Source organism: Ascaphus truei, chromosome 3, assembly GCF_040206685.1.
Source record: "Ascaphus truei isolate aAscTru1 chromosome 3, aAscTru1.hap1, whole genome shotgun sequence".
In the NCBI taxonomy this organism is placed as follows: domain Eukaryota; kingdom Metazoa; phylum Chordata; class Amphibia; order Anura; family Ascaphidae; genus Ascaphus; species Ascaphus truei.
Window position 1 is genome coordinate 142,404,636 of NC_134485.1, and position 12,649 is coordinate 142,417,284.

General features: G+C 47.2%; 1 protein-coding gene across 2 annotated transcripts in view; it reads left to right on the forward strand.

The window, feature by feature from the left end:
* Positions 1-12,649, forward strand: part of LOC142489214 (multidrug and toxin extrusion protein 2-like) — a 185,548-nt gene that overhangs the window by 100,284 nt on the left and 72,615 nt on the right. Inside the window, exons 1-4 of one of the 2 annotated variants that reach the window (XM_075589590.1) lie at positions 6,219-6,750; positions 8,451-8,552; positions 9,218-9,286; positions 10,553-10,701. In XM_075589590.1, coding sequence (XP_075445705.1) covers positions 6,553-6,750; positions 8,451-8,552; positions 9,218-9,286; positions 10,553-10,701 — 518 coding nt within the window. In that variant the 5' untranslated portion in view covers positions 6,219-6,552. Of the gene's footprint in view, positions 1-6,218; positions 6,751-8,450; positions 8,553-9,217; positions 9,287-10,552; positions 10,702-12,649 lie in introns of those variants that run through there. The other variant, XM_075589591.1, reaches the window with a different exon arrangement.

The window sequence follows — 12,649 nt, forward strand, 5'->3', positions numbered from 1 at the left end:
AAAAGACCCAGGTGACTCCCTAGCGGAGGATCCGAGCAAGTCGTCTTCGGAGGAAGAAGATGGCGTTTCATCGGTGGCGATGCGCCTACTGGCGAACCACCCCAGCTGTAAGAAAGATTGCGGTCCACTTACCGGAGAGAGAGAGCAGACGAGTCCGGACACCCACCGACGGCGAGCGCTGGTGCGGCCTGGGGCCCGTAGAAGTCCCACGGCCCTGGTGACTCCCAGTGCGGCGGAGATGGGATCCGAGACGGCTCCGGAGAAACCAGAGATCACCAGCCGGCAGCGGAGCGGTAAAGAGACTCCACCACCCCCTTACTCCCGCCAGGCGAAGACGGAAACTGCAGAGGTAGAGAGAGAGAGGCTTGCGGCCTACCTACCCGTCCGCGGACCGGATGCGCCACCACCGCCCCTTTCGGTCCTCGACACACTTCCGGTGCGAGACCACGGAGCGGATGGAGATTCCGCGGGCGCCAGCGACGATGTCACTTCCGGTTTCGGCTGGCACGGAGGCCCGGCGGCCATATTTGCAGCCAGAGGAGCAGCCATGGCAGCTGCACTTGCCACACTCGACTGCCACGGTGTTCACCAAGGAACTCGAAGCACGCCGGAGAGGGCAAGCAGGAAAATGCCTATTGGACGCGGCATTACCCGCTTGCTGGACATTGATACGGACATTGCCGATGCCCCAGTCCCTACCCCTAGCGCCATTGCTCCGGCCACTGCCTCTGCCCCGTCACGAGTCATGACACCGGGACCTAGCGGGGATAAATTAAGCAAGAACCCCAAATATTCCAAAGATTGGAGGGATTGGGAGTTAAGTGATGAGGGATCTGACGGGGAAGTATCCTATGACAATGTGATTCGTGTGTCTAACCCTGTAACCTTTTCTCCTGTGTCTAGAGGGAGGGCCCGAGGATCCCACACTACTGCGGAGGCAGGGCCTGTAAGTAAAGTGGTCCACAAAATGAACCCCACCATCTACACCAGTACTACAAGAGGTAGACGCAGAGGCTCGCACTCTACTGAGGCGGTCATGTTCGGTGTGTCCTCGCAAACAGAGCCAGAGTCCGGTACTTCCAGTGCAGTATTCGAGTATGAGCACCGTGACAAGTGGTGGGCACCCCTGTTCACAGGCTACCACAAGGGGATGGACCGTACAAGATTCCTGTTAATTAGGAACACATAGTTGACCATTGGTGGGCTGAAGGTGCCTTTACTCCCCAGGAGGTGGCGGATGAGTTAGAGCATAGATACCAGGCGATAGAGCAGAAGAACATCCTTCCAAAAGGGGCTGCCATATTGTACGATGATATTGCCCCAGCGGAACCAGAGTTTTGGGTACTGCCAAGCAGGGCAGGTAACCGGAAACTTACAAAGTTGAGCCGAGCAGACAGGGCCATAGTGGCTAGGTATAGGCAGTCACACGGATACGAGTTCCCCTATGTGCCTGAGCCAATAATGAACGAGATAGAGGCGCAGAGAGATAGCTGGCTCAGAGAGGCAGTGATGGAGTACTTGCGAACGAGGTTCGGGAAGGCAGGCTACCACAATGAGGACAAGATAAGTGATGTAGTCCGGGCCTGGAGTGTGGGGAGATGCATATACATGCACAGTGTGGTATATCGACCAGAGTCTGGGTCGGTACAGCCATACTATATCTCCGTTACTGATCATAATGGGCGGGAAGTACGGAAGCCTGACCCAAGACATTATTATTAGTTGGTTCTCCCTGTTGGGAGTAACCGTGTGCTGTTGTTTTACGCCATCTGGTGGATGGTCTGATGCATAACTCTGACATGCAATGTGTTTGTTTCCTAGGTTGTTCATCTGCAGGATGGTGCTGCTAAAGTTAAGTCCAAGTGGGGACCATTGGATTCCACCTGAGGGAGGGAGAGTGTAGCCCCGGTATGAAATGGGGGCTATATATCTTTCTCCTACTGGTGTAAGTCCTGCTAAGGGCAGGCCGCCAGTAGTTATCATGGGTTTCCCCCGCTTAAAGCCCTGTCGTGATTGGTGGAGGTAGGCCCCTTGACTCTGTGTGAAAGGCAAGAGACACAGGGGAGGGGCCTGACTAAAGTTAGTCTTGCCTGTTCCTGTGAGTGACAAGCAGTTCTGTCCTGGGTTCAGACCTGAGCAGTAATACAGTGAGTGAGCTAGCTAGGTGCCTGAGGAGTAGGGCCTAGTTAGCAATAGGTGGACCAGTGCCCCTCACCCTGTTTAGGGAGTGAGGGAAGAGCTAGTCCCACCCTGAGTGCCTGTGACTTGGGGTGGTGGCAGGGATACAGAGAGATCCATACAGCCCATCCTGCAGGGGTACAGCCTGGAGGAGGAGAGGAGGACAAGATCCTGTACACTGTACCTGAGTGCTGCTGTGTATGAACTGCTGCTATTGCTACAAAGAGAATAAAGAGACATTGCTGCTTTTACTAAAGACTCTGTGTGTGAGACTGAAATCTCTCGCCCTGAAGCAAAGAGCTCTCTGGAAGGATTTCCCCCTACATCCTAAGGGCTTACCAGAGATGGAGGCGGTGCACCGTTACTGCTAAGAAGATGAAGGCATATACCCCAGAAGCCTGTCCCTGTTATCCCCTATACCATCGCGGGAGACTAAGGCCCTCCTGTTCCTCACAGGTACGCACCACCCACATACATGTAACCAGCCCTCACTACACCCTAGAGGTCCAGTCTGCGACTGAGGGGGGGGGGGGGATATGGGTTACACATATAAAGATGATCGTGGGAATAACAGATCTATATATACACTGCCCCCACAACACATATGGATGAATGCAGTGAAGGAGCGATTTTGAAGAAAGGTGAGGTCCCTGCTGCCAAGAACACATCACGGAGCAATACAGAGGTCCTTGGCTCCGCCCCACGCCTGGAGGGACTGAAGAAACCTTGAGACGTCAGAGGAAGGGAAAGAGGGAACGTCCAGGAGGCGGACCTACGCTGGATACCGAACGCGATGACGTCACACGCATTGGAAGGCTGGAGGACGCCCCATGATGACATCACAGATGTCACAGGACCAGCAAGAAGACAAGAATATTCTAATGGAGGACAATCATGGACAATTGTGGAAACATGGAGGAGGGTGTATGTAAGACACTGTGTTATGGTGGTTTTTTATCATGCCATTAGCATTTGAGAAAGGCCATAGGGGCCGAAACGTCATCATACTGGCTTAATAAATCTTTTTTTCACAAGCAGAAATCCGTAGTGCCCAGGCTCTTCCTTCCTACATTGGTGGGGAAGCCATCTTGAACCCTGGCAGCAGACACCGAAGCTCCCACTGTCTCACTGCTGGGGCTCCTCTGCCTCTAACCCCGCCCCCACCCTCTGCCTCTAAGCCAGCCCCCACCCTCTGCCTCTAACCCTGCCCCCACCCTCTGCCTCTAACCCTGCCTCCACCCTCTGCCTCTAACCCTGCCCCCACCCTCTGCCTCTAACCCCGCCCCCACCCTCTGCTGCTAACCCCGCCTCCACCCTCTGCCTCTAACCCCGCCCCCACCCTCTGCAGCTAGTCAGACCAGCCTCGGCTCTGTTCCTGCATTCTCTGATCTCTGCTGCCCCCCCTGCTCTGATGGCCAAAACCGGAACAGCCACAAAAAAAACAGGACATTTTAAAGAATGCAGGGCAGCCGGGACTGCCATTTAAAACTGGGAAAACCATGAAAAAAAACGGAACTGTCCCAGCTAAACCGGGACAACTGGTCACCCTAATACTAATGTTATGTATATTTAGCCAATCACCTGTAACTGCAAAAGACCCTCAAACACACAGAACTTTGCTCGGCGACTCCCTATGGTAACTGCAGCCGAAAACAAATGTATTGCCACCGCCGCGCATGCTTATAGTAAGCGCGACGCGATGGAGCGACATGAAATTTGGAAGCCGGTCAAATTTGATTTTTCAGAGGCTGTCGCCACATGTGACAGTCTCTGAACCAATCAATGACCTGGTCGCTCGTGACGTCGCCGCAAAGCGAATTACAACTTTCGCTAGTGGCGATGGTGACGTCACCCGTCGCATCGCCGTCACGTGCACTATAAGTGCGGCCTTGGACCGCATTTATAGTGCCTGCGATGGCGACGCATGACATCACTCGTCGCCACTGCCGAAAGGTGCACTTTACTTTGGAGCGACATCACGAAGGGGGCGGGCATAGTGCAGTAGGCACTCTGTGATTGGTGCAGAGACAGTCACATGTGGCGACTGTCTCTCCAAAATCAAATTTCACAAGGCTTCCAAATTTTTTGTAGCTCCGTCGCGCTTACTATAAGCTCATGCGACGGATTCAATGTATTTGTTTTGGCGCAACGTCGTGTCGCCGGGCACTATAAGAGCAGCCTTAGGCTGTGCTTATAGTGATGGCGACGCAAATTCGGCCAAAAACAAAAGCATTGCCGCAGCCGCGTGCGCTTATAGTACACGCGACGGCAACAAGCGACGTCGCGAAAACCCGCCGCCGGCAAAATTAGATTTTTCAAGGGCCGTGGCGTCACGTGACGGCCCTTTAACAAATCAAATTGCGAGAATCCCGCGATGCCGCCGACCGGCGAAACATAACTTTCGCCGGTGGCGACGGCGATGGGTGACGTCACCCATCATGTCGCCGTCGCTATAGGCAAAGCCTTATGAAGCAGGCTGCCAGTACCCAAAATGGCCACAGAGTGCAGAAAGGGCAGGAGAGACAGAAAACCCAGACCGCAGTGAAAACCCGGCACGGATCAAGCAGAATCCTTACACTTTGTCCCCCACTGTTATGGATAGAGAGGGTGCTAGTTGGGTATTGTGTATACTTATGAGTGATGTGAGAGCGTGATTTGTTTTTAAAGCTAAATTAAGACCTTTTTTAGCTGTATTTTATCGAGTCGTGATTGAAGCTGCACTAGTCAGCTTTCCTTTCGTGCCACGCATGCGTCCCCACAGTATGTTATCGTAATGTTTTCTTTATATATGTTGTGTTTATATTGGTCAAAAGCACAATTAGCCACATCTGGCTAAGAGGGGGAGGGTCAGGTTTGTTTATCGATGAAGTTAATTACCACATTGCAGGCATGTTAATTACTGCATGGAAATATTGCACCCAGTACCATTTTACCGCAATGTTGATGACTTGGGTCATAATATTGTGGTTAAACCGCCCAATATATATAATTTTTTACCAGCTGCGATATTAACTTCAATTTAACTGAATGTGTTGGCTCTCGGCCATAATCACTGGTTCAAGCATCAGATCCCAAGATGTAAAAGATCCTATATGGCGGATTTAGGAGGAGGTTAAGGGAGACCGCTATGGATAGTGATCACAGTGCAGAACCTCCAACATTGGACACTTACACTTTAGTTTCTTTGTCAATGGGGATACAGGAGCTGACAAGCAAGTGCTCCTATAAAGGCACCATAACACAATTTAATATATATATGCAGAGATCATTTCCCCAATAAACCAAGTTGTATTTATGTGTTGCATTGTATATAGTAATAATAAGTACATAAAAAAGAAGTAGTGATTATTTTTCCTATAACACGCTGATAATTTATCAAATCGGTCATAAATCTTCAAGCTGTCGTAATTAGCTGAAGGTTCGGAGTGTCAATCCGTGGAAGCACGGGACAGCAATACAGCGCTCTGCAGCTCTCACACCAAGGCAAAAATAGTAGGGTTGCTACATTTAAGTTTTTTTAAATCCAGGACGCCTGAACGCCAAAATCCAGTAGGAAATATTTTTATTTAAATCCAGATATTTACTATATGTTTTCATGACAAACACACACACCATTTCTTTTCCCCAATTGTCTCTCCTCCCCCATATCTTTCTTGCCCCCCCTCCACCCATCACTCCCCCTCTATCTCAGCAGCCCCTCCATCTCTCCCCCCTCACAGCCCCCTCCTCCAAGGCCCCTCTTCCTCCTCACAGCCCCCTTCTCCTCAGAACCCACTCGTTCTCAAAGCCACCCTCCTCCTCCCCCCCACAGCCACCCTCCTCCTCCTAGCCCACCAAACGGTTTCTCTTCCCCCCATTCTCTCTCCGCCCCCAGTCCATTCATCCCTCCCCATCTCAGTAGCCCCTCCATATCTCTCCCCTTCCCCCTCATAGCCCCCCCCCCTTCCTGCTAAATATGTGCAGGTAGAAGGTATAACAGTGTCTCTTGATCATCTCTTGCTCACCTCCTCTTCCTCATCCCTATTTCAAGATCTCCTCCTCCTTTCCTTTCCCCAGTGGTTCAAGCTCTTAAAAAAAAAATGCAATGGTACAATACAGTACCTGACCATTGGAAAATAGAATCCATATTTATTTTTTCTTTCAAATAGACAACCCAGATCATTAGTCCGTCAATGTATTAAAAAAAAAGCAGTGGTACCATGCGTTGTGAATGTAAAGAAGTATTGGTCGCCTCTCCCAGTCCCATCACACGTGGACCACTGCCATCTCCTGATCCTCTTCTCCAGTGCCTGTCACTGCAGGAGGCGGGTCCCGTCTGCATGCTCATGTAAAAAGCCGGGATCACTGAGAGAAGCGGACGCACACAGGCGGGCAATGCAGGAGACGATGACCGGACCGGAGGGGGGCGATATGGGCCAACAGGAGGAGATCTCCACACACCTGGCTGATTTGGTGCTGGAGCCAGTAAAGCCGACCTTGTTCCTTCTGGAGTGGGGGCGGAGGATCCGCCGGCTGCTGCCTGTTGGTTTCTGGGGTGAAGTGAGGGATTTGTGTTTGCTGGCCGGGCCCGTGGTAAGACAGGGGAGGGCTACTGTACATGTATAAATGTATAATGATAATCTACGTAGATATGCATTGATGTCGTGTGTGTCTACAAACTATATATATATATATATATATATATATATATATATATATATATATAATATATATATATATCTAGATAGATATATATATCTAGATAGATATATAGATATATAGATTATTATTATTATTATTTTTTTCACATTTGATTTACCAGTTTTTATCCAGTTCATTGGGTGAGCCCCATACTGTAGAAGGCGGGACTGCATATATGAAACACATTTGGGCACACACGGGTCTTGGATTGTAAGATCCCTACTTAGTTTGTAAACTACCTTGGGCAGGGATTTCCTTTCCTATTGTCTGACTGTTGCACTTACAGTATTGCATAATAATTCCCTGTACTGTTTTGTCTTTTTTTGTGAAGTGCTTGTGGACGCTATATAATAAAGATATATATATATTCACACAAAAATAAAGTGCTTTAAGGTAGGGTAAACGTTTACGTGTTGGTCCTCTGTATGGACTGAAATGTTGATGTTTACTCTACATCAGGGGTCCCCAAATTTTTTGGGCCCGAGGGCACTCGGGGGATATGCAAAAAAGCACAGAGAAGGTATTAACATAGTCATTGCAATTGGTAAAAACATTTAAAAAACAATTAAAAGCGAAAAACATCAAAAGGGTGTCCTAACGAATGTACAGTATACTAATGCCAATAAGATGTAGTAGTAAGGTGATCAGAGAACCGCAGATTCAGAGGGGCTGTCACAAGGACCCACTCTGAGAATATGTATACGGATACCAAATATATAGGGAGAGTCGCCAAAAAGTACAAATGCAACAGCTAAAGCAGTGCGCATGTGCCCTGTGATATCATATGCCATCGAGTATCTTCTTTAACGGTTGCATTTGCATTTTTTTGGGGTCTCCCTATATATTTGGTATCCGGATACTGTTATACATATTTCCCCCATGGCTAAAATGTTGATCTTGACTGGTGTCTATCTCTGTGCCCTTTAATGGGTCAGCCCCACAACTGCTTTGGCAGACTTCACAATCTTTAATGTCTTTTGGTTTTGTTCACCAAGTAAGTACAATTCCATCACTAGTCCTACAGAGAAACATAAGTACAGTAGCCGTTATGCTTGAATCCAGTGTTCCCGACAAAGAAACTAGTTAGATTGATAAAGTTGTTTACATTTGTTTTTGACCTGTAAGTTTAACTACCCCATGAAAGCCACAGCAACACTTACAAGGAGCTTTCTTGAACACATTAGAGAGCTCTTTGTTGATGTCTTTGTTGAGCCCAAAAAAGAGCAAATGCAAATACTTCCCCCCCCCCCCCTTTAACCCTTTCGGTATTGCTTGGGTGTAGATTACATGGTCTCAAATGGAAGTGGAGGGTTGAATGTGATATCCGAGAAAACGTGCAATAATCACGTGATGTTCAGGGAATATCGTAAGGGCACCCAAAGGGTTAAAATATTGAAATTATGCAGATGTACTAATTGTTGATTTATAGGTTACCGTTTCTGGCAGGCGTAGAAAACAATTAGGTTGTCCAGAACTTGAATTTTGAATGAAGCTTTCACACAATGCCGCAATGCAAGCAATATTCATCTGAAATAAATTCCTGGAAGTTTTTGACCGTAATTAACTTGCACTCTTCCTCCTTATTTTTTTAGTTCCTATCCCAAATAATGGTATTTCTGGTGAATATCATGAGTTCCATTTTCTGCGGACATCTGGGCAAGATTGAGTTGGACTCTGTGACACTTGCTGTTGCTGTATGTATACAACAAAAGACAGGGGTGCCCAATGCTACATCCAATTGACAAAACATATAAAGTAATAAGTATAAAGTTTAAATACTTCAATAATAATATTTAGTTATTTAGTTAAACCCTTTGGCCAAAGCGTCGTAAGCCTGCATACAAATTTGCTGTATGTACTCTTCAATGGCGGGTGGCGGTGCTGCTGTGGGGGGGGGGGGGGGCGGTGGGTGTCAGTGGCCCGGCGGCTGGCGGGACTGCGGGGGGCCCAGCGGGAGGTCACACCAGTTGCCGCCGGCCCTGCCCCGCTGCAGGCACCTGTCTGTCCAACACTGGCTGCTCACGCATGCGCTGGGCCTCCCTCTCACGCCGGCGCGCCGGAAGATTAGTCCAGCTGACTTCCGGCGCTGTCGTCAGAGAGAACCGGCACCGAGTGCAGCGTTTTTTTTAAAATGAACTGGCCTGGCTGCGCAGGGGCATTCGTTAGCTTTGATTTTCTTAAAAATACTGTATGCACAGGCTCAACAATTTTTGCACCATAAACCCCAAATGAAAAGAAAGCAAACCATTTCAGCTTCCTAAAAGCTATGGCCATTATCAGAATATCGACCATACTTTAAAGCTGAGGGAGTGTTTCAATATTTTACTAAATTCATCTGTTATTTTCTTTGCGTTTTCAGGTTATAAATGTAACTGGCATATCTGTCGGTACTGGCTTATCCTCTGCATGTGATACACTTATATCTCAGGTACGAACAAAATGAGGACCTCTCAGTATGTTGTGAGATTTTATCTATATTTGTGTGTGTCTTCAGAAAAAACAGGACCCCTTTTATTTGTCGTAATATTTGAAAAAAATAAATTAATTGTCATGACAATTGTAGCAATTATAGGTCTACCACAGTAGATTATTACATTTAAGAATTAATTGATAATCTAATAAATATTCTTTGGAATTAGTGACCGCATAATGACCTCATCAAGTGCATAGTTATAAAATGGTGTTTAGCGAAGAAGATAAGCACATTACAAAGGGATTGAGACAGCGCAAGAATTATGGTTCAAAACGCTTACATTAAATGATTCCTGTGGGCTCCCCGCACTTCTGGTCCTCTCTTTCCCCAAGTCCTATACCTACTCCTCTCCCCCTCCCCGTCTTATACCTACTCCCCCGGCCCTATACCTACTCCTCTCCCCTGACCCTATACCTACTTCTCTTGCCGCCGCCCCCCCCCCCCCCCCACTCCCCCGGCCCAATGCCTACTCCCTCCATGTCCATGCTTCATAGCTCCTTTCCCCCCCTCCCCCGCCCCCCCATACATTCTTTATCCCTCTATACCTTCTTCTCCCCTCCCCCCAATACCTTCTTGCCCCCCCCCCCTAGTGTTTCCCCAGTGCGCCAGAGGGGGCCCTGCTTCTTTCATGTGTTATGGGTCCCAAGATTATTGTTGGCGGCTGTGTTAACTATACAAAGAAAACAACAAGTCATTAGAATCCTGGATATGTTTGCCCATACTTCTAGAATGATGAAGTGGTTAGGAAACACTTTTTATTTTTTTAACACTCTACTGAAGATGCAGCTTGTTACCTTGGGCCACAATACTATAATAAGACAATAGCTGATTTGATCATGTTTTCCTTTGTCTTTAATGATTTATGTTTAACCTGGTCAGTTCAGTAGTTCCTTTCAAAGCATTGACTGTATCACAGAAAGAGGCATGAAAAAGGAGAAATAGGAGCACTCAGTTACATGTATTGCTGCCACAGATGCATTGTCTTCCACGAATGAGGATATCATGGACACAATAGATAATGTAGCACTCCAATGGACTTATTGAAAAAGTGTAGACATCTAATGCAAGAAGTATAATATGCGGAATGCATACTGTACATTGTCTTGTTGAAACTTAGTCATGCGTGAGCCTACTTTGTATTCTTCTACCCAACTGTCTACAAGCTTGTTATATGTATTAATTTTCCGTTATGTTTTGTCATTTATTCCCCCCTTCTTTTAGACATACGGAGGTAAAAATTTGAAGCGTGTTGGCACTATCCTGCAGAGAGGAATATTCATCCTACTGCTCTTCTGCTTTCCTTGCTGGGCCATCTTCATCAACACAGAACAAATTCTGCTGCTGTTCAGGCAGAACCCGGATGTTGCAAGGTTAATACACTAGATTTATACATTCACCTGCCAATGACAAATAACAAAATGGTTAACCTTGTCTTGGCAAGTTTTCTTGCATAACATCAGAGCAAAGTACAGGAAGGGCATAGTTGGGAAGTAATTTAAGGACAATCCTAAACCTGTACCCTGAAGCTTTATTTATTTTTTTAATTATAAATCCACTTGGTAACTTTTTAATGAGCATAATAACGAGTGAACTGCCTGGCATACATAAAGAAAATATGTTTTGCTTTATGAAATAAACTCCCAGAAAGCTTAATATTGAAGAGCAAAGTAGTAAGATGTTAACAAAAAAAGGCCATGCGCCATATTTACTAAGGCAGAGCTCATACACTCTGCTTGCTAGCGAGAGTGCGTGCTCCTACCGTGCCACGTGGCAGCAGCACAAGCAATCCCTGCTCAAAGGGCTGGTGGTGATGAGGGGGTGTGGCGTGGCTATGATGTCACGGAGCTGGTTCGCCATGGTTGGCTGAACCACTCACATGACACGGCCGCCACTTGAAAAGACAATTTTTTTGTCTTTTAAAAATGCTGTCGCACCATCACTCTCCGTCGTGCGTGCACTAGGAGTGGCCTCGAAAGGATCCTGCAATTTGTGTTTGGCACGTGCAAGCGCCATCTCACACAGTATGGTCCCAGCCTAAGGCCTTGCCCCCGCTGCCTACTACAGCGCCCGCTGTGGCGGACGCTGCGCGCACGAGAGCCCTCCCCGCAATGGCGCCGGGCCCGCTGCGAGGGGGGGCCGCAGCGCTCGCGCGAGAGCTACTCCTGCTCTCAATAGAATTGAGAGCAGGACTCGCGTCGAGCGATTAGGCACGCCCCCCGGCGGTTCAGCCAATGAGGGCGAACCTGCCGGGTGACGTCATGGCCGCGCCCCCGTCACTCCTCCGCCACGCCCCCCCCCCCGGTCTCTCCTGCAGTGAGCTGCAGACCGGGGAATCGGCTGAACGCGCCGGCAAAAGCGCGGGCGCGCGTTACAGCGGAGAGACCGGGGCCTCAGCCTAAGACATCTGTGCTGGAAGACACCTTGCAGCCCATTCACTTGAATAGGCTGTAACGAGCTCTATTTAATAAGCTGGAAGATATCTCACGGAATAGCACGGCTTTGCAAATATGGCTCAATGTGTTGATCAAGGAGCCATGGAATGGTCTTAAATTACACTGCAAGTACATAGTAGATGAGGCTGAAAAAAAGACTTATGTTCGAGTTCAACCTATGCTAAATTTGGTTGACAGATACTTATCCTATATTTGTATTTACCATTTGTATTGGCAATTGCCAATTTGTATTGGCAATTGTATTGATCCAGTTATGAAAGTGTGGCTCCTTTTAACAAGGGGGGCTGCTTTTATTAGATTTTGTTGTAACATTTTAATTTAGAATGATTTTAAAGTAGATTTATTTTTTATTGAAATAACAAATACTGTAGCCATTTGTAACATTTATTATTTTATGAGGTTGCTTTATTGAATTGTTTATTATATTCCAACATATAGTCCTCAAACTTGCTTTGCAATAATTGTTAGCGGTTTTTCGATTTCTCTCTTTTTTTGCTATTTTTTAACATTATTTGAACATTTACCAGTTTGGCAATTTTGCCTTAATTTCGCTCAAATTTGGCAAAAATGGCAGTATATAAAGGGCAAGGGGACCTAAGGTCACATTATACCGGTTGTGCAAATGTCGTTAAATGTGCTTTGCAAAAAAAACACCTAAAATTTTGCCTGGTTCGCGAACTTTAGCAAAAGGTTTACACGTCTCTACTCAAGACAGAATCATATGTAGAATTACAGTGTTTTTTGAGTGGGAGGGGGCTAACCTTCTACAGCAAGGAGGAAATGTACACGCAACATTTCACAAGAGAATGAATCAAAGGTGAAGGAAAAAGATAAGTCAGAGATAACACAGAGAAAAGTAGAATTC